This window comes from Liolophura sinensis, chromosome 2, assembly GCF_032854445.1.
Source record: "Liolophura sinensis isolate JHLJ2023 chromosome 2, CUHK_Ljap_v2, whole genome shotgun sequence".
NCBI classification, from domain to species: domain Eukaryota; kingdom Metazoa; phylum Mollusca; class Polyplacophora; order Chitonida; family Chitonidae; genus Liolophura; species Liolophura sinensis.
Genome location: NC_088296.1, coordinates 7,472,091 through 7,495,202, shown reverse-complemented (window position 1 = coordinate 7,495,202; position 23,112 = coordinate 7,472,091). Strand labels below are relative to the sequence as shown.

Here is a 23,112-nt window from a genome sequence, read left to right as displayed (position 1 = left end):
AGAATGAATTCTTGATCATTGTTATTTAACATGGATTGATCATGTGCCTTCAAATGTCGGCTTTCATGAAGAATTCACGGAAATATCATCTTGAACTGATCATTAACTTGTCTGTTACATTTGTGACATTTACATTTTTGTGACGTTTCATTCTGTATTTTTGTGACATGTTACATTTGTGACATTTATATTTTTGTGACATGTTACATTCTGTATTTTTGTGACGTGTTAAATTTGTGACATTTTTGTGAAGTATACATCCTTGTTACATTTTGACATTTATATTTTATTTGTGACAGGTAATTAATTGTCAACCATCTTGCATGTTTACTTTTTTTTTAATATCAAAAGTTGTTTGAAAAACCACACTGCATTCTACAGGAATGTGAAAAGGGATATTTTCACAAAAGACCAATCCATCCAATGCACTTGTACATGTATGAAAACTAAACATATGGAGTGGACATGTATAAACACTAAACATATTGCATGGACATGTATATACACTAAACATATGGAGTGGATATGGATACAACCTAAACTTATGGAGAGTACATAGACAAACAGCAGTCAAACATGTTTTTTACATGCCTTAAATGTCTCCTGGTCTTTGAACAAAATCGACCCATGTGATGTCATTTAACGTCTCCGGATCAAAACCTCTGAAATGCACTACAAGTATTAGTTAACATACGTTTGGATTGTCTAGTATTTCGTTTTGTGATTTATGAAGATGTCTCATTTGTCCAGCGATATTCATGAATATTGTAATTTTCATTCATCTAAATACTGTATCGTGATTGTTACATGACTACAAGGGATCAAAGCTGAAAACTACGTATATGGAGAATGTGCTTTGTTTGGTAACTTCATTTCATGTACAGTGCCCATGTTAGAGTTCATTTTTGAGGTGCATCACTGACTTGGGAAATTCAAAAAAAAAAAAAAATTATTATGTTGTAGATGCTAGTTTAATGTTGAGGTCAAAATCTCAAACTTTTGTAAAATTTCCATAATCTGGAAATACTAGCCCAGATTTTGTATCAGAACTTGGAGCATTAGGATGTCAGATCTGTTGATTATCACCAATAATAACACTTGCCCCCGTGTAGCCGGGAAATGTATTTTGGCTCAGTTAATTGCAAATGTTTTTTGTTTTATGGAACTGTTATTTTTATGGAAAAATATCTTGATGTACATTTTCGTGTGAAAGGTGCTCATATTTCATGCATTGGTAAAAAATTACTTGTGTTTGCTGCACCATAGCCTGATAAGGTAAGGGAAACAACTCTTGTTTACAAGCTGTGACGTCAGTATTATCTCCCTTGAAAGGGTATGAAAACAATGGACATATTCTCAGCATAAGCATATTTGAAACACTTATTATGTCTTCACTGAATCTTTTCCATTATACAGTGTCCACAATTGTTTGTAAAACAGAATTGTCTATTTTTGTTACAATGTTTTGTTATCCTCATTGTAGGCCTACACCGTTAACATTTTCCCCCCACCGAGAACTGTTGATAAATTGTTACAGAAGTTATGTGTATTTCTCTGTTGTTGCTATGGTAACCTATCAATCACATACAGCATTCAGTACATTGGGGTTCCCAGGCCACCTTGGCTAACACTGGAAACATAAGTAAAAAGAAGGCTTGATTTTGTAAAGCCTAGCTATTGTTTAAAATGTTTTGATTTTTCAGAAGCTAAATCCAAGTGTAAATGTAAGGTGGCTAAATTTTGAGCTACAAGAACAAGAAATTGGATATCGGATATTGATTTTCCTGCCTGCTGGTCTAACCAGGATGTGGAGTGAATGGTGCCATTGTGTGACCTCATACTTGTGTATCGGACACACAATCAGGGAGACCCAGTTATCTTGTCACCACAGCAGGCCTCATTTTAACCATTACAACAACAACAACAAAATGGCTGCTTCTACTGCCCAACACAAATAAGAAAGAAATAACACATATTTTGGCAAAACATTTTTGGAAAATAAAATGTTTATGTATGAAGTTAACCTTTGTAAATGTGCATGGCTGAAATTAATGTTTTCTTTAAACTCTGTAACCAATGTCATACAAGGATTTCCATGGCAACTGTTTCAATCTTGACCACATACTATGGTTGCTATGGTTATTGTTAAACGTATCACTGTCCCATTTCATGACTACTGTGGCAATTACTTTCAGTCATTATATACACGAATGTGATGTTACGATACACAAATTTCAAATGGCTACCTCAAATCGTAGACTATGGTAGGGTGTCAACAACAACAACGTGTTTGCTTGCACAGCTGCATTTTGACTAGCTCTTTGAATATTGTGTTTAGTTGTAACTTAATGATGTACTAAAATACATGACCAATCATGCGCTAAAGTATTTAATTTCTAAATTGGATGCCTTAGTTTGTAACAGCATTTTTGTCTGTCCTTTTTTGTTTATACTGATTTCTTTCCAGTCTGAGCTTCTGATAGGCCTACTATCTGCTGATATACATCATATTAGGCCTGTATCTGATATTAACACAAGTCAGCCAACCCGTAGTTTTAATTGTTACTGAAGCTATTCTTAATGATGAGCGTTAAAACTTGTCCCTGTTAAGAATTGTGAGAGAGGTAATTATTCTAAAGGCAAATTTTTAAGAGTGCTCTTAAGTTAGGGATTTTTTTTTTCTTCTTTTTTTTTTTCTTTTTTTTTCTTTTTTTAAGCTGAGGTTGGATTCATAACATTTTTGTCTTTTATTGTGCTTTATAGTTTGACTTTAATTCTTTTTTCTTACACTATTGATTTTTTTATTGTGTTTAATTTGCGATGGGCTTCAGAAAATCTTTAGCAGCAAGCGAAGTGTTTTTCCGTGTTTTTTTTTGTTTTGTTTTGTTTTTATTTTTTTTTAAGAGAATATTTCAGGAAGTTGTATGTGAAATGTGTGTTAAACGATGTGGTGAAAAAAATCTGTCTCTGCTAGAATGTCTGTATACAAGGGTGTGTTGATTTTTGTGGTATTTTGAAATTCTCAAATCAAAAACAATCAACCACTCTAAACGCATGCACAGACCTTCAAGTACATGGCCTGTTAAAGCAAGGGAAACAACTTTTGTATACAAGCGGCGAGTGTTATCTCCCTTTGAGATAATACTGTCTGCATTTAATTGCTTTACAGTGAAGTGGTTATTATGAAGATTGTGACGATACTGCAGAATAGCTAGATTTAGCTTGAGGAATACATGTACATAGATGATCTACACCTTGAGCGATCATAAACTTACATATAAAAATCCCGTTTCATAGGATGATATCTAGGTTATACTAGTATGTGGGAGTTACTCTCTAACAGGCCACACGTTGTATAGAATGTCTAGTTGAAAAAAAGTATGTTTTATAAATGAATGAATTTATCAAACAGTTCCATGACATTGGATTTATTTCAGATTTAGCATGCCATGACCTGGAATCTCATGAACAATGTACAAATGTCTGTGTTCTTGAACTCTTCAAATTAGACATTTTTTTTTTGTTGTTTTGTTTTTTTTGTTTACAATTGTATTGCGTCTAAAAGTTAGAGTATCTTGTTATATGATCGACACATGAATCATTTGTTGTGTCTGCAGTATTTTGTTAAACAGGTATAAGCAGTAGGATTATTTTATGTGAACAAATAGGTTTTACTGCGCTAAAAAAAAAAATGGTACTGTGAAACAAATTGGTTTTTGTTTATATCTAGAGACATTTATGTTCCCTACTACACGTGAGTAGTAGGAAACCATGTGTAGAACATAAAGTTGCAGAACTCAGCTGGTTTCCTGATACTGATGTGTAATGGGGAAACCCTGAGAACATGGTAAGATTGAATTATAAATAGCAGCTAAAAGTATCCATACACACTATGTAGTGTTGTAAGTACAGGCTATTAAGTCTTTTGTACGTAGTTACAAAAATAAAATAAAACTCAAACTTGTATTGAACTGCAGAATTTCATGTTGACTCGCATTTTATTGTTTTTTCTCCAGGATAACAACTTCTGAAATCATATTTACATCATAGTTTTTGTGTACCGTGCCTTCTCTGTCGTTCCTCTGTCGTTTGGTTGCTAGAGTCCACGGTGCCTTGCGAGGGCTGTTGTTTCTGTGACAATATGCTCTGTGCGGAGAAATGCATTTTATGACCAAAAGTGGGCCACCGTGGCCGAATGGTTAGCGTGCTAGTGCAACACAATGATTCCGGACCCTTTCACCAATGTGTTTATTATGGGTTCAAATGCAGCTCATGTTGGCTTCCTCTCTGGGTGTATGGATCTGGCAGCAACCTGGCAGCGGATGACCGTGTATTCCCTCCCACCATAATGCTGGAAGCCGTCGTAAGTGACTCCAATGAAATGAATACATAAAGTTTGAGGGTACCCTACCTCACGGCGGTCATTCAGTGTAGTTTTGTCGGTCCTGTGAGATGGTACTGGATGAGGGAGAGGGCCGTGGTTGAGTGGTAAAGGCGTTTGACTTATACGTTTGAACCGGCCGCTATGAATCATTTGATAGAGCGTTTGCTTTGGTCCGGGATCGGGTCACATCTAAGACCTTAAACGTGAAACGTGTGGCTTCCTCGATTGACGTTCAACATTAAGGGGATAGTGCAACGACTGACCCGTATCAGTATAATGGCCCGGGTGGGGCAGGTTATTTAGAGTTCAACTTAACAATTTTTCAGTTATATGACGACGAAGGAGTCCTTAAAGTGCATGCACGTGTAATGTGCCTCCTTGTTGCAGGACGGATTTCCACGGCTATTTCATCTAGTGCTGCTTCACTGAGACGGCGCACCAGAGGCTTTCTTGACTTTGAAGTTTAGCAACAATGAAATCAATACATAAATAAATGCACTGCAAAATAATAGGCCTATGTTAGCATCATCGCCATAGCTTTTTAGTGTAGCTTTGCATTTCGTAAATCCGAGGCCGTTTGCGCAGATTTTACCCCGTTCACATGGCCAAAATTTAAACCCGTTCAGATTAAATCAGTCATTCGTAAAAATGCCTGCGTTCACATGACCATGTGGCCAAGCCGGTTTTAAGCAAGTTCAGGAATTTGCCCGTTCACACGGTCAGATGTAAGCCGGTTTAGAAATTACGACATCATCCTGACCTCCACGTATCTGGGGCATTTAATCCAGTTGCCGTTCACACGACACAGTTAAACCGGCTCAAGACCTGAAATTGGTTTAATGCCACGTCGCTAGCAGTGGCAAATAAACCGGATTAAATACCCCCTCTTTGCGTTTACACGGGTGACGTCAAACTGGCGCAAAGCCATTTTGGCAAGTTAAACTAGCTTGATTTTGCTTAATGCTCGTGGAAGAACACCGATATAGCGCGCAGGTCCGTACATCACACATGGGGAAGTTTGTCATGGGGTCTGTAATTTGTCCCAGGCAGCCCCGGTTTCATGGAATCGTAGAACTAAATGTATAATAACCATTGTATTATTGAAAAATTAATTAGATTAAACCCGCAGGTTTCTCTTTCTATGTAACCATAACCAGCTCTGACAACCCAATGAAGGTATCAAGCATTGTGTGGAAAGATTGATTGCAAGCAGAATTAATTGATGTTTACTAAACTCCCTACTTTAGATGTGTTCAACGGTCAGGTTTATGAGTGCAAGGAGGAAACGGGTCTGTCTGGGGGAAACTTGTGTGCATGGAAGAAATCGGTGTGCCTAGAGGAAACTGGTGTGCCTAAAGGAAACCAATATCTCTGAAGGAAACTGACATGCATGGAACAAACTTGTGTGCCTGGAGGAAACTGATGTGCATGGAGAAGACCGGTATGTCTGGCGGAAATGGGCGTGTCTGAAGGAAATTGGTGTGCATAGAGGAAACTGGTGTGGACGAAGGAAACTGGTGTGCATGGAGGAAAGCGATGTGCATGGAGGAAAGCGATGTGCCTGGAGGAAACCGGTGTACACAGAGGAAACCGGTGTACCTGGAAGAAAACGGTGTGTATGGAGGAAACTGGTGTAAATTGAGGAGACTGATGTGCACGAAGGAAACTGGTGTTCATGGAGGAAATCGACGTGCATGAATGAAACCGGTGTGCCTGGAAGAAAACGGTGTGCCTGGAGAAAACCACAGACGTTTACCGGAGTTCTTTAAACATCTCTTGTAAAACAGCGATAGCTGGATTCGAACTTGCGACCTCGTTCTTAATTCCTGATATTCGAATGCAGACAACGCTCTATCCCTTCACTATGGAAAGTGGCCAGCATTAGAAAACGGCGTAGATTACCAATTAAATGTCAAAAATGTCTAAAATCGAAGTACGCATCACTTAAAAGGCCATCTAAAACTATGCATAAATATACTTTCATGTTTTTTATTTTTTTAGATTTTTGTGAAGAGTTAAAGTCGTTCAAACGTTTGAAGCCTAAGGTGGGCTTTATGGACCATACTATCAGAATTTAGGAGCAGGAAGTTTTTCCAACCGTAATCACGAAATTGAATGTTGGAAGAACTCAATTTACCCGAGAGTAAAGGAATATTGAAAAAATGTTCTAAAAAAGTCATTTCTTCCGGTGAACATCAGGTAAAAGATGTCATGTGACGTCAGAATTCCTAGATACAGTCAGTATGGCTCATCAATCCCACCACAGAATTTAAATATTTGAATGCCTTTCAACTCTTAAAAAATCTAAATAGTAAAAAACAAATGAAAGTATGCTTATGTATCATTTTCAGTTGTCTTAATGATGAACCTTAGTTCATATTTTAGCCTTCTTTTACTTTTAAAGTATAACCAAAGCCGTATTTCACTCACAGTATAAAAGGCTACAGGATGGAGAGTATAACCAGAGCAGCGACGACTTTGTGATAGTTGGCAAATGGTCACAGCTAAAACCGGTGAGACACGATCTCTTGTCAGTTTACCTCAGTTAACGTTTTATTTCAACTCTTCATCCAGGCATCACGGATGATTATAGTCCACGACGCAGCAGAATTCTGGTTTATTCAGGACTGCGTTGTATAAAAGACAAGGCGTCTCCGTGGCCGAAAGGGTTAGCACGACAGCACGGCGTAATGACCCAGGAACCTTCCACCAATGCGATCGTTGTGAGTTCAAGTCCAGCCCATGTTGGATTCTTCTCCGATCATACGTGGGAAGGCCTGACTGCACCCTACGGATGGTAGTGGGCTTCCTCCAGGCTCTGCCCTGTTTCGTCCCACCAGAATGCTATCCGCCGTCGTATAGGTTGGAATATTCTTGAATAAAATAAATAAATGAAATAAATAAATAAATATAAAGACTATAGCATAAATAGAGAGTAAAGCCAGATCAGATTCACGCATAACCGTGAATACCTGTGTGGTGATGAGGTCACGATACTGTCAAAATGTTGGGTTTAACACTATTTGTTGTCTGTTGCAAGTGTGTATATACATGGTTTATCAAATAATACCCGTACACAATAGCCCATAAAACTTTTTATTGAAAACCATTTAATCCAAACTGAAATCATGTCTCCCTCAAAACAGTCCTCTGCAAGAGCTACATATTGTTGCCAATGACTTCTCAACTTTTGAAAAGCACACCTTGGAGTCATTTGTTTAATGCACAGCATTGTAGCTCTAGCTCTGCCGTGCTGAAGTGCAAATCACCTCAGCCATTTTAACATTTACAAGGAGAACAGCAGCGCTTAAAAGTGCTAATCTGACACAATACGATTACAGGGGGTCTGACAGCAACCTGCGGATGGACATGAGTTTCCCCCGAGCTCAGTGCGCTGTTTTCTCCCACCATATTGCTGGCCGCCGTCGTATAAGTGAAATATTCTTGAGTATGGCGTAAATCACCAATCAAATAAATAAATAAATAGAATACAGCGTTTTTTTCCCCCATTGTTGTTAAATGTTAAATATCTAAAATGTTGTTGTGATATATACTCAACACAAAAATAAACGCAGGAAGCAATTTTATATTGTATCAGTATAAAATAATGTTTTAACTCAATAATTATAGAGGGTAACTACTTATTATCAAGTGTGCCTGCAATTTCCACCATATTTTCACATTTATTTCCAATAATCGAGGAGCTATGGCAGCGTGAAAACGGAGTGGTCGGTGAAAATACGATAACTCGATAAATACTGCTTCAACCTTGACATATTATACACCGTTTGGCCACAATGTCCAGACCGGATCCCAGGCCGGGCGCTGCCGGTTCAAGTTTAACAAACTGACTTTGTTACCTATCCCCGGATTACGGTCTGGAACAGAGTAGTTTGTTACTGTTAACCAACAGCGTGTTAAAAAAATCGTTAACAAAGTCAACTCTGTTAAAATTTAGTAAAGTAGTATTTTCAGTATTAGCAACCGAAATAAATACAAATGTCCACCTCGAAGATTTAAGATGTCACGTGCCGGCGCATATATACGCATCAAATTATCTGTAGACTACAGAACGTGAGATATGTCTGACCTTTGACATTGTGTGATAACATAACTGATACGCCAGTGAGATGTAAGGTCCATTGATGATATGAATCGCGTGTACTATACACTTCAAAATCTCGACTAACCGTTTGTTTACACATACTGATATGTCTGGGATTCAAGTGGCATGTATATATATATATATATATATATATATATATATATATATATATATATATATATATATATATATATAGCGACGAGGAGTCATTGGCTGTTTGCACCAAGACACATTATATACTGACACCGAACCAACTAGTCAGGTTTCCTTGCTCTATCCTCTCAGTGCTGAGCACCAAGAGGCTGCAACAAGTACCATTTTTTATGTCTTTGTTTTGACCCGACTTCGAGGCGGACGCTGTAACCATGAGGCCACCGAAGTGGTCGGTGGCGCTTGGAAGATGGATACACATTGTGACGCGGAAGACACCACTGGACAAGCTTTATCTTTAGAGCCTGAGAGACGCACGTAGGCTTATTTAAAATATAAGTAAATATAATTAGTCTCACCACGTGTGTCCTACCGCGGAACTATATTTTATCCGCATTCATCAATAAAATTGTTTTAGTTAAAATCATTTCGTATATACTCTTAGATATTAAAAGAGAATGCATGCGAATAAAGTAAAGTTTGAGACGGATTGTGTGTTTTCTGACATCACTTCCTGTCTCATCACCGTGACCCAGTGACCTCGGCGTTGTTCAAGGTTTCTGTACAAAATTTACCAGCGGGGGCAGTGGAGAAAAGCCGAAGGTAGAGAGAGACGTATACGCTGAAAGGAGTATGGAGTTTGCCGAAACACTAGAGGCCTACTTATGTAGCGCTCAGCATCAGTGCGTGTAACCTGGGATTAAGATAATCCCAACTCTTAATCCCAGATATAACCCACCTCCACTGGGGCAATTTCGCTGAAAATAACCACTCGACTGCGTACTTATATTTGGTGTGCATTCCCTAAGATATCCGAAGTGATTATATGTGAACTGGTACCTTGCCGGAACTTGGCGGAAGTTTAAATTTAAAACATGGCGCACGTTGGTTCGACTTGTTCGATTCGAAAGATTAAAGGACTAAATAACTTTTATAATATGGTTCATTGGTGCTGGCTTTGACATATCTTCACTTAACTGGTTAATCTGATGATTTAGGGAACCAATGCATACCAAATATAAAGAGGCATTCGAGTTTTTATTTTTAGGGATATTGTCCACGTGCATGTTACACCAGAGCTGTGCGCTACTTTTGTGGTGTCTTAGCTTCAAGTACACGGCCTCAGACCCGTATTAATTTCTCATAAGCGACAATGTTAGCGTTTAGTGCTGTAACTCAGCCCCAAACATTCCGTGGCCAATAAACTTTGGTGCATACCTGACCCAGCCTGTGAGAAAGCAACCATAATAATCTTGGTATAGGTTGACCGTCAAAATGTGGATCTGTGTGTGCCAGCAGCTGGGAGGGGTGCCTATATCAACGCCCCGCTGACATCACTCGCACCCTCATCAAAAAAAGATTTTACACCCTAAAATACACAGAATTACATCGTCCGCTCTAGAGACGCTCTAAATCGGAAATGATAATAAGGTACTGATTCCACATGCAGCGTGGGCTAAAGTTGCCATTGCGCAGGAAATGACGTCACATTGAAAACGGGGAACGCTCCGGTTTATGACATGTCCTTGTTTATTCTTATAATATAAAGTTACTTGATTGTTCTTTACATTCGACTGTTTTTCACTTAAAGGAATAGACGTCCAATAATCGAGGTAGGCGTCACTAAACAGAGCACTTAAAACTATGCATAAATACACATTCATTCATATTTTTAGATTTTTGTGAAAAGAGTTAAAGGCGTTTAGACATTTGAATTCTAAGGTGGGCTCTATGGACCATACTATTTGAGTTTAGGAACTCTGACGTCATAGGAAGTTTTTTCAACTCAAAAATCACGACACTGAATGCCGGAATAACTCGTTTAGTAAAATATTACTATTTAGTAATTATTATTTAATTATTTAGTAAAATATACTGAAAAAAGTTATCCCAAAATTTCCTTCCTTGAACATCAGGAAGAAAGGTGTGTGATATCAGAGTTCCCAGATACCGTCAGTATAGCTCATAAAGCCCGCCATATTTTTCAAATTTTGAATGCCTTTCAACACTCTCAAAAACAAGAAAAACAAAAAAAATTGAAAAAAAATAAATGAAAATATCTTTGTCACTTAATTGTTGCCAAATCGAAGCGGTTTGCCCCATTCATAGTTTTTCAGTGATGCATAGCTGCTCTGAGCCAATCATCAGCACACGTGACTAAAGCACAGGAGGTGAGTTCAACGTCGTAATTTACGATTTTTCAGTCATATGACGACGAAGGAATCCTTTGAGTGCATGTAATGTGCCTCCAAGTTGCAGAGGGATTTCCACCGGTCTTTTATGTAGAGACGACTGACTGAAGGTAAGTAAGCCGTAATTCTATAGCCGTAAGTCGTAATACTATAGCCGTTGCACTATCCTCTTCATGCTGAACGCCAGGCGAGGGAGTTACAACTTCCTCTTTTCAGGTCTTAGTTGTCCCTCGACCCAGGATTGAGCCCGGATCTACCGCTCCCGAAACGGGGCTCTACCAACTGTGCTATCGGGGACGGTTCACAGGAGTTGAAAGGAAAGTGAATTTAACCCAGGTGAGATAGGTATGGTAGACGATCTCAGCATAAACAATGGAAAAAAAATTGTTTTCAGGTAAGAAATTATTTCCGAAAAAGTAATCAGTGTGTCTAGCCTTCAAATATACTAGTTTTAGTGTCATGTAGTACTTTGAAATCTGCAAAAATTAGCATTTCGCCCATTTAGCTCTATGTTATTATCACTTCCTGCTGTTTGCCCAGGAATCAGGGTGCTCGAAACTCAGAATAAAGAGCGGAGGTCCCATTCTTTTTATCCCTGGAGACCCCGCTGGGGCGTTGCATAAAATGCGTAAATGTGCTTTTGACATTTCACGGAAAAGTAAGAGTTATGCTATAACACTCTCACACAGACCTTAAAAAATCCAGACAATACATCCAATACTCAATTCAGAAAGGTTGAATTCTACACTCCTGAAATTCGATCGTAAATGAGTTACAATTGCAGTCTACATGCTTGCACGCGTGAATGCTCTTTGCGACCTGGTTACTCGAAGCGTGAGAGCACCCCGAGACCACCGTGGAAATTTATAGAGATTCACCCTGGATAGTAGACGAGGCAAACACGCCCAGGATACAGGCCTACAGTACACCCGGTCCGTGTTTAAAGCGGCTGCAACCAGGTAACGTTTCGTCGGACAAGTTGAATCAATTTCAGTCATTGTGTATATCATCGAACCTGCGCGATTCACGTGTTTGTTGATTTCAATTCAGGCGGACTTCAGGTGTTCAGTAACTACGCCCTTAATTAGGTATGTGAACCATTACATTTGCATAGGTCTTTTATATACCTTGATGTGTTCTGTTGACCTCTATATCACTTTACAAGACGTTGGTAACACCAATTTCATACAGAGCTATGCTAGGTGTGTCACGGCTGTATAGTTGGCCTTTACACTACGCTCTACATATAATGCGATGCTTACAACATTAAATATAGGCCTTAAATGTTGCGTACGAGATAATAATCATAAAAGAGGTATGTCTTCTGAAGCGAGTATACATGTAGGACAACAGTGTAGCTGCCGCAGTAGGGCAACCCCTTCACCCTCACCCCCTTTCCCCCAACCCAACCTTCCCCCAACCCAACCTTCCCAATAGTCATGTGATTTAGGTCTACAACAGCTATCACAGTAATGCACTGAAGTCGGCCTAAACATGTTCCTTTAACCTGGCGACGAAACTATACAGGGACCGTAGCTACCACTGGAAGCCTCCACGGTGGTTATACACGCATATAGTCTGACATCATGCCTGTAGCAGTATTTACAAGTATAGATCAGTTGATAGCTGGCTGTGTCATCGATTAAGTCTTGGGCTGGGGCGATCAGGTAACACAAATACCTGTCCCCCGTGTTCCGTATGTCTATTGTAGCTAAGCAATTGTGAGCTCAATAGCGAAAAGCTGTCCCGGACTGAACAGGTGAGTTGTTGTTGTTGTTATTGCCACCTTTAGACAGGAAATGATCACTGCAACACAATTGGGGCCACCGTGGCTCAGTTGGTTGGCGCGCTAGGGAAGCGTATTGAGGCTCTCACCCATGCGGTCGCTATGTGTTCAAGTCCAGCTCATGCTGGTTTCCTCTCGGGTCGTACGTGGGAATGTCCTGCAGCAGCCTGCGGATGGTCGTGGGAGCCCGCGGGAAACCCACCATAATGCTGACCGCCGTCGTATAAGTGAAATATTCTTGAGTACGGCGTGAAACACCAAATAAATAAATAAATAAATAAATCACTGTGAAATAAGGACGGTAGATACGTATATGCATATAACTATTGGCCTATATATACATATACATGTGTACGTGTGGCTGTTTTGTCAGGCGAGGCTCAGTGTAAGTAACTATTCTTAAGCAACGTGGGGTGCCGGCTTACAGTCAATTTCCGTCGTTCCGTTCACACGCTGTATGTATAGTTTACATGGCGGTATCCACTTAAAGTCTGGAGTCTAATTCATTTAGTTCGCCTTTTACATGGCGGTATCCACTTAAAGTCTGGAGTCTAATTCATTTAGTTCGCCTTTTACATGGCGGTATCCACTTAAAGTCCGGAGTCTAATTCATTTAGTTCGCCTTTTACATGGCGGTATCCACTTAAAGTCCGGAGTCTAATTCATTTAGTTCGCCTTTTACATGGCGGTATCCACTTAAAGTCCGGAGTCTAATTCATTTAGTTCGCCTTTTACATGGCGGTATCCACTTAAAGTCCGGAGTCTAATTCATTTAGTTCGCCTTTTACATGGCGGTATCCACTTAAAGTCTGGAGTCTAATCCATTTAGTTCGCCTTTTTTTTAACTGTATGTATATAGCGGCACATTTTTTCTTTACACTCGGTTATACCACTTTCTTTATATGGTAGGTTTTAGTTTAATTTTGTGGTTGCCACGGGTGATATCATAAGCGTGAGACTTTATTTTCACTTGGTTCATCCAGCTCCCAGCATCCCTTTTTTCTCTTCCCAGCATCCTCCTCTGACAATACTTAAGGGTTGTCGTTTCGCACCCTTTTCGCATTTCATTAGTTCACTTCCTAGCCATCATGTCATAGTCTCGTCAAATTTGTTATCCCTCTGTCTCACCCCATATACCAATTGATATATATTTCTGTTTGTGTATTTTCTTCTTATTATTTTTCCTGCTTCAAGTTTTGGTATATATCCGTATATGTGTGTCATCTATGGGACCATCCACATTTGCATAATTATATTTGCTTCTGGGCGGACCTGCATTATACTGCATATAGAGGTTTTGGTCCACTCTGTAGTGACACAGACGTGCATGTTGGGTTTGGTCACAATTTCTCCCTCAAATTCAATAAAACAAATACTATATTTGCACTTAATTAGAAACAATGGCTTCATTCACTGCATGTACGCTTTGATAACTGCAGTCAAAAAAAAAAAGAAGTGCCCATTGTTTTAGTACTCGCCCCGAGTCCTAAAACAATGGACACTTCCTTTTTACTGCATATTGACCTGCATATAAGATTGCGTGACTTCATGTTGATGACGTCATATAGTTTGTTTTCATACGTTTAAACTGTGTGCCGTACCAACCTATTCTCCCTGCGGTTAAAACAGCCGCGCTGAACTCTATGACGTTACTCCACGACAGCAGCGGAGCGTCGCTTGAAAAAATTCACTGGATATACGGTCCGATATATGCAGTCGACGTCCCTGTTCTCTGTGTAATAAGCATTTGGCAGATGTGTTAGAATTACAGACTAAGAATTATCTGTTGAAGCCATAGTGCTAGGCAGACGTGTGGGTTGTTACTATATAATTGTTTACATGAACAGCTATAATAAAACCCAGACCTAGGTAAATTGACAAGAGGCCGTATTTCACCGGTTAGGTGTGACCATTTACCAGTTATCACACTGTCGTCGCTGTTCTGGTTTTGCTCTCTGCGCATGCTGTAGGCTTTTCACATCATTACATATGTAGGCCTTCGTGTATAGCTTATAGCCTGTTCAGTTGTTCGCATACACATGGTATATGCGATTACAAAAGACATACACCACATACAGTAAAACCAGCAGCGACGACAGTGTGATAATTGACAAATGGTCACGTGTGACCGGTGAAGTACGATCTCTTGTCAGTTTACCCGAGTTGGGGGTTTATTCTACCTGATCATGTATAATGCTTAACTAGTACCAAGTTACACGCCCCCTAGAACCACTGCTTACGCAGAATCAGGTAAAATAAAAACGCATTCGTGTTAGTGGCAATTTATAAGACGTCACTGGTCTAGGATTATGCATAACATAATCAAGAAATACAGACAGAGATTTGTATATAGGCCTACTTCCGTCTCCGGTATTACCCCTGCAAAATGTACTTGTTTCCGCATGTCTTTTTTTTTGTCCCTAAATCAATCGTTGCCTGGCATCCTACGTCATGTAGGTTGATTTATAAACTTATTGATGCTGTCATGCTATAAATCAAATCGCACAGTACGCAAGGCATTGATCAATTACAAGCGGTATTGTTACAAATAGGTCAACAACGGATGTCCCACACATTGGTTTCAAATGTTCAATATTTTGTGACGTCATGACGTCACAATTGCTGTCACCGTGAATGGAATCAAAATAGACCCAGGTGGCTGTTTCAACTCCTCTTTTTATACCCGGCTCGCGGAATAACTTTTGATAAACCATAGCCCGCTTCACGCCATGTCGGATAAGTCCTTTCTTAACGATGTCTGCAGTCCAAAACAGGCGCCATCTGTTACCTGTCAGCTCGACCGCACACGCAACATCCAGGTATGTTCCACTTGGTAGTGATACACCAGTCCCGTATTCGCGATATTACAACCTATTTCACCTAGGCTAGGATTAACGCGCCTGCGCCGTCCAGGAATGACAACTTTTATAGGACCCATTGTTATTAGAATATCAGATTGTGTCACATTCAACATAACTTCCTGATCTAATATAATGGTTATGTTGAATTAATAATATGTGTGTTATATTTAACAGAATAATTTGTTGTAATAGCTGAACACATTCTAGCATCACTCAGGCAACAGTTTTCTGTTAAAAGTAACAGATTAATTTTTTGGAGTGGGAGATTCAAATGACATCACGCAGTACAGATTATAGGGTAAAGCGAACGGAGGAATGCTCTATATCTAATATCGGTAAAAACTTGTTTCCGACCGTTATATACGGTACACACATAGTAATACACTCAAAAAATTAGTCTGTTAAATTTAATAGAAAGTCTGTCGTCTGAGTGATGCTAGATTGTGTTCGTTTATTAAAACACAATATTGTGTCACATTCAACATAATTTCCTTTTAGTCTAATTGAATGGTTATGTTGAATTAATCGAATATGTATGTTACATTTAACAGAAAAATTTCCTGCAATAACAAAATGCAATCTAGCATCACTCAGATACTGACTTTCTGTTAAATTTAACTGTTTATTTTTTGAGAGTATGACGGTTTGAATAAACACACAGACTTCAAACCTTGTTGGCTGTATCTAGACATACAAGCCACACCTGGCGTATCCATTAACTTGATAAGACACTGGGTTATCATGCAACTTGTATATACTTGTTCCAGTAAGTGCCGTGAACTGGAACGTACTGGATAGCACAAGTCTGACAGCTTTGCGTGTCATGCGAATGTTGTCACAGATTTATATAGTAAGCGTATTTGTCGGGCGTCTCATGCTGCGGGACCCACACTCCTTACAGCGCATGCTCTCTGAGCTCGTTATACATCACGGTCACAACTAGACAAATTTGACCTTTGAGTCACGTGTTACACAGGTAGGCGTGTTTAGGCTTAGCCTCACTAGTGATCCTCATACGGAATTATGATCAGCATTCATTAATAAAACTTGTTGTGCATATTTTAAATAATAAGGATTCATATGTACCTTTTTATTTTGAAAAGTGTACAAATCTTTTATATCTGTATGCATGAAGTCTTGGTCGAAATATTGATCAACATCTAAGCTCTATGAAGGTTGTTCTGCAGTTCGACTCCTCATTATGCACATGCGCGATCTTGATCTCTCTGTCTTGTCATTACGCTCACAGCTGGCTTCTTTGAAAGAGAAAAAAACCCAAAGTAGTTCAATACCAAAGACTACACAGCAACGGAGAGGAAAACCAGAGCAGCTGTGACACTGTGGTACACGCAAAAAAATACTCTGTTAATTTTAACAGAGAGTCAGTTGTCTGAGTGATGCTAGAATGTATTCCGCCTTTGCAGCAGGTTGTTGTGTTAATTATTACACACATAATCTATTAATTCAGCATAAAGATTCTATCTTAACTATCTTGACTTTGACAGAATATTGTGTTAAAATAACAGCATACATTCTAGCATCACTCAGACAACAGAATCGCTGTTAAAATTAACAAATTATTTTTTGAGTGTAGAATGCATTATATTATTATTAGATAAGACTGTGTCATATTCAACATTAAGTTCTGTTTGTCTAACAGAATATTTATGTTAAATTAATAGAATATGTGTGTTATGTTTAACAATAATCAGTTTGCGATATAACAGAATACATTCTAGAATCAACAAACCTTCTGTTAAAATTAACAAATTAATTTAATGATTTATTTACAGTAAGGTGCCGTAAAGGTACAACATCGCCTTTAGTTTTTAGTTTTAAAAATGCTGAAAAGATACAAACATTATTTAAATATAGTCCTGCATGTACACCTGTATGATGTAAATGTACATCTAAAATGAGTGTACCTAATTTAGTGGTAATTCAATATTGTAAATCCACTGTAGATATATTCTGTTTGTATTGTAGTACTATTTCCTGTCGTAACTTACAGAAACACACTGTGGAATTTCGCCCCAAAGTGCATTTTGGAGGAAAATATGGTTTTGGTGAGGAAACCGACATTTTCCCCTTAGGATTGCATCCCAACTTTTCCTAAGATGAGGTAAAACGTGAAACTTAGACGACGTTTTAGGTCAGTTAACATCTTTCTTGCTGAATGTCTCTCTGTCTGTCTGTCTGTATGTCTGTCTGTCTAGTATAAGGACTAGCTAACGCAGATTGTCCATACTATCAAAGAGTTTTCCGTTACATGCGTTCCCAAAGGTATGACGGGTTGTGATTTAGTTGATCTAACAGACTTAAAAGAATAAGTAATTCTTATTCTCATAGAGCTCATAGAGCTTACGACAGCAGAATGGACTCTAGCATCACTCAGACAACAGGCATTCTGTTAATTTTCACAGTAATTTTTTTTTGGAGGGTATACGGTCCTGAAGAACTAAGAATTTCTCCACCACATGAACATGGTCACCGCCATAACAGTGAAAACTTCTTCAATACAGTGTTAAATACCAATCAAACAAATAAATATATATGCCAATAATAAAATATAACCGTGTGATTTTGGGTTTGTATTTTCAGAGGACACCGCTGCTAGTCATTGCTGGTTGATGTCAACGCAAGACCGGATATACACACCTAACCTAGCTGATTTCTAGAGCCCGATTATTGGATCGTTACGCTCACTTAATTATCTCAATAAAGCCAGTCACCGTTCTGGCATAAACCTGCATGGTGCCGGACAGGGTACGATGGTCTCCAACTGCGGTAGCCAAGACAAAGCTATTCAAATGTTTTGACGTCTTCTAACAGCAGGGTTATAAACACATATGTGCTTGCTTGCCAACAGCCCTGTTCTACCGAGTTTATCTGAGAACGCTCTGGACTTGAGGCCTATTAATAGAGGAGTTTTAGGGTTGACCGTTGTATTGCGCGAACATGACATCTGATGCATATATGTCAGGATAACAGTATGTCACTGGACAATATGACGGCCAAGGAAACCATGTGTTGACGATCAACTCAGATGGAGATATAGCAGGGGAGTTAACACGGGACGATAATCAGTCGCGATTCATTGTTTTATTCCATTGTGGCCTTATTTCCGTTCGGTTGTTGCCATGGGAACACCGGCGAGTGTTTTGAATGGAATAACTCCTCACATATATTTCCTTACAATGGATAAAGTGAATGTGCCCTTTGCATCGCAGTGTGACCTGTAAAGACCAAACACGGTTTCAAGGAAAATTCCGTTCATTTCGCCCTTGTGTATAAGGGGTGGCCAATATACAGGGTATTTTTGTGTAGCCAAAACTGGTCTCTGTATTGGCAACTACAAGGAAATTTCCATCCCATTGTGAGAGTGTAACAGATAATCTTTACCACAGATAATCTTTACCGCTGATAATCCTTACCGCTGATAATCCTTACCGCTGATAATCCTCACCACTCATAATACACAATTTTACCGGAAAATTCCACACCTGTGTACTACGGATGGTCTTATCTCCTATGTAGCTTATACGGAATTTCACGGAACGTCTGTGCATGTGTTGGCTTTACAGGTAAATTTTAAAAATCGGAATAAGCTGCAAAGACTTCCATAGGAAAAACGCTAAAGACCCAGGGGTTTGACGCCTTACTGACACAAATATCTGGATGTGTTACTCTGTGAAAAGTTTGAACTATGTGGTGACGTGTAGGCCTACGTTGTCCATTGAAACCTAATCCTAGATTCATATAGAGTCTATCTGTGTACTGCCCTTGGAATACCTGGTTCTTAAAGTTTAATTTAAAAATCCCGTCCAAGAAGTATTTCACCTTTGCATGTTTTGTAAATATTATCAGGCGGAGAATTGTGGAACTATTTTCTGAATCGGCAATTATGGAAAAACTGTTCACCGCCCTTATTACAAGCATAGCAATCGTGGCTTTGTTTACGGTTTGGGGTCTTTGGAGAACCGGTCAAATCCCGGTGTATCCCAAGGTCAGCGGAATCCAATTAATCACGGTAGAAGAGATAAAGAGACATGACATCTTCAAGAGGTCAGACGATGCCATGACCAATCATCATCGCAAAATCCTCGACTCTAAGGTCAGATCTGGGTCAAATCCGTCTGGACGCGCAAACAACTCCGGAAAGCAAACGAACGACAACTTCAAATGGAAAAAGAACAAACAAATGGAGATTCTTGCCGGGAACGGATCCAGAAAAGAAATCGACAGGAATCAGAAGTGGTCACACAAGAAATATGCAGTGAGTTTTAAAAGGAAACGGCAGAATAATAATGGTACAAAAGTTCACAACATTGGTAAAAAGGTTCCAAACAATGCTACAAAGGTTATCGATAGTGGTAAAAAGGTTCCAAACAATGACACAGGGGTTATCCGTAATGGTAAAAAGGATCCAAACAATGGTACAAAGGTTCTCAGAAATGATAAAAAGGCTTCCGGTAATGGTGAAAAGGTTCCAAACAAAGGTACAAATGTTCTCGGTAATGGTAAAAAGGCTCCAATCAAAGATACAATAGTTCTTATGGATGGTGCTAAGGGTCCCAGTGACCGAGAGCAAATCCATAGTTCAAGGGAAGTTCTCAATTTGCAGAGGTTACATGAAAGTCTGTATTATAATTCCGGCGATGAGCAACCACTTGAGCGTGTGCATGAAGAAGATTTAAGGGAAAAAACTGAACAGGTCAACGATTCGACCAATGTAAAATCAAAACTGAAGCAGCGTAAGTGGGCGTCAACATCTAGACCAGCATCAGGTGTGCTAAAACCAATGAAACTAATGAAGGGACGCCCTCCTGCTAAGCCAAGACTCTCTATGGCGTTTTCCCTAAAAAATGAACGTTATTTTACGTCAACGACGCCTGCGAACATCCAGAGCAGTACTTCACATTCCGTGTTCCCGCGAGGTCATAATTCTTTGCGCCCCAAAGATCATTCCTCTGCGTCAAGAACAAAAACTAAAATTAACATTAACAGTTTTACCAAAGCAATCGTGGCTAGTACTTCTACGCCCTATTTAGACTCAAGGTCGTTGCCTAGCAACACGAAGCTGATCAAGGCGCGGAAGTCGCGGAAGCCAGTGAGGAGTGACGTCAAGGTCACAGTGACGTCACAATCGCTGGTTAAGTCATCTCGCGGCGTAACAGGCGTGCCCCGGCGCCAAATGTCAAGGTTACAATACACCAAACATCATGAGGAAAAACAAGTTGTCGACAAAATGCCATCGGACGTTCAATATGTGTTGAGATTCTCAATGGACAACAAGCGGAGATCTAAGTCCTGATCGAAATATAAGATAGTCATCATAGTTTTAATCACTGTTGAAACAAAAATGCAATTGTGATGGGATTTTGTGTCATATGCACAGCCTTCCTCTTTGCTCTAAAGTTTTTTTTTCTTTTTGGCGTTGTTGTTGTACGGCATTGTTGGTGTTGTACAACTTCAGTATTTTGCAGATATTTCGAAATAAATCTGGAGACAGTATGTCCAGATGTACTGTGTTAAAAGGTCACATGAGTATAACTATACATCCCTTATCTGCAATTTAGCTATCAACGTGTATCTCAGGTTTACTGCCTCGAATCAGCATGCGCGAATAACTAATCCACCCTTAATCTCCATGACGGGAGAACTGGGATCAAAACCTGGTCGGGTCATACCAAAGACTTTAAAAATGGTAGGGGCCTAATTGTTGCTGCCTCGTTTGTCGCTCAGCACTGAGAGGTTAGAGCAAGGAAACAGGATTGGTGGGCTAGGTGTGAGTTTCATGTGACTCGATGGGTTGTTACCATAATGCTTCAGCGGCGGCAGCACTTTGGGAGCATGGACAAGAAGGCACGGTAAATGTATATATACAGACACACTCACTTAAGTTTTTGAGTAGGTCGTAAAACCCAAGAATACCTACATTCATATTCGATATAGCTGATGAAAATTAACAAACGCTGTGTCCAATCAAACTCGTACGTAGTTTTCCCAATGGTGGGCAGAGACGAAACAACAACAACATTCATACCTTGTCATATATGTTGTCATACGCGACAAAATGTCCTCACTGTATTTGGAACAACAGAACCCGGTAGTTGCTGGTTTGCTGTGATAGACGTGATGTGGAAATACTTCCTTGGGAGTGCAATCGCCTTCTGAAGTTGACCGGCCACGTGTTAAAGTGCTTTTATTATTTTGTGTATTTTATTGGTGCGTCTGAAATTTCCAATTTGCATAAATTCTTTGCCCGCTGATTTGATAACTGTGACTGTCTGCAGTTTTAAATCCTGTTGGAAGACGTTTACGTTGGCTCAAGAGAGTAAACGGAGTAGGCCTAATATAAAGGCGAAGTACAGTGCACCTTGCGTCTGGGCTGATTTAATGAATGTCAATCAAGTTTAGAGGGTTGCTGCTCGAATAATAAAAAAAAACCTCTCTAGAGGTTTAAAAGCCTATACTTGTTGGTTTGAGGAGCAGGCAGGAGTCGTGATTATTCACAGTCTGTGATCTCGAGCTTCATTTCGTAACGTCACATACAAATCCCCGTATGTGAGTTTCCCCTGGGTTCTACCCAGCTTTCTCGCCATAATGTGATATATATGTAAGTGAAATATTCTTGAGTACGGCGTCAAACAGCAATCAAATCAAATAAATCTCGGTATGATGCTTGATAAAAAAAAAAACTCCCCATGAATGAAGAGGCAAAGAATGAAATCCTCAAGATCATTTTTTACTTCCTCGATACCTTTCAAATCTGCTCAACTTGAATATTATTTCATGAATTTAATTCCTTGCATCCTTTATATTAATGCCGGACTGTGTTTTAAAAGGTCTGTAGGCTGATCCCTGCAATATTTTTAGTCTTTCCAGTGATGCATATTTATATTGATTACTATGTATTTGACAGTGTTTGACACAAGTGTTTAAAAGTAATTTAATTTAAGATTTAAAAAATTTACTTTTTATAATTTTACCATAACTCAGCGGGGTTTTTTTCTGTGTGTCAAGTACACTCAAAAACTCAATTTGTTAATTTTATCAGAAAAGTCTGTTGTCTGAGTGATGGTATAATATTGGTAGATTTTACAACAGATTATTCTGTTGGATATAACACGCATATTCTATTCATAACAGAATACGCTCTTGCGTCACTCAGATAACAGTCTGTTAAAATTAACAGATTAATATGTGAGTGTAGTATTGCATATATGTGTATTCTGTAGCATTGTCCTTTCAAAGGGCATTTATTTAAAACAAAAGATTTCGCTTTTCCCATTCTCCCATTTTCGCTTTTTCCCATGATGAGATTTTCTTACATTTTTCATGGAAAAGTGTCATATACGTTCATGTTTTATAGATAATTTGTTTACATTCATAAAGTGTGCTTGGCGCTGGTAGGAGTGTACATCTAAACTCACCCAATATGACTACACAAAGGTCAATACCAAGCAAGGCAATATGGATTTAAGCCATGCGAATGTAAACGATATGGATGTAAGTCATGTAAATGTAAACAATATGAATGTAAGCCATGTGAATATAAACAGTATACATGTAAGCCGTGCGAATGTAAACAATATGAATGTAAGCCGTGCGAATGTAAACAATATGGATGT

At 39.2% G+C, this 23,112-nt stretch overlaps 1 protein-coding gene across 4 annotated transcripts; it reads left to right on the top strand.

Annotated features, from left to right (window-relative positions):
- Positions 1–12,422: 12,422 nt before the first annotated feature.
- LOC135462801 (uncharacterized) lies at positions 12,423–23,112 on the top strand. Of its 4 annotated transcripts, XM_064740070.1 has the most exons (3): positions 12,423–12,590; positions 17,490–17,630; positions 18,080–23,112. In XM_064740070.1, the coding sequence occupies exon 3, from the start codon at positions 19,383–19,385 to the stop codon at positions 20,790–20,792; it is 1,410 nt and encodes a 469-aa protein (XP_064596140.1). In that variant the 5' UTR covers positions 12,423–12,590; positions 17,490–17,630; positions 18,080–19,382; the 3' UTR covers positions 20,793–23,112. The 4 variants fall into 4 exon arrangements, with proteins under 4 accessions (XP_064596140.1, XP_064596141.1, XP_064596142.1 ...); XM_064740071.1 differs by lacking the exon at positions 17,490–17,630; XM_064740072.1 differs by lacking the exon at positions 12,423–12,590 and having other exon boundaries at positions 17,254–17,600.

Bases quoted from the DNA above. Each gene is read 5' to 3' on its own strand.
- LOC135462801 (XM_064740071.1), top strand. From the start codon at position 19,383: ATGGAAAAACTGTTCACCGCCCTTATTACAAGCATAGCAATCGTGGCT.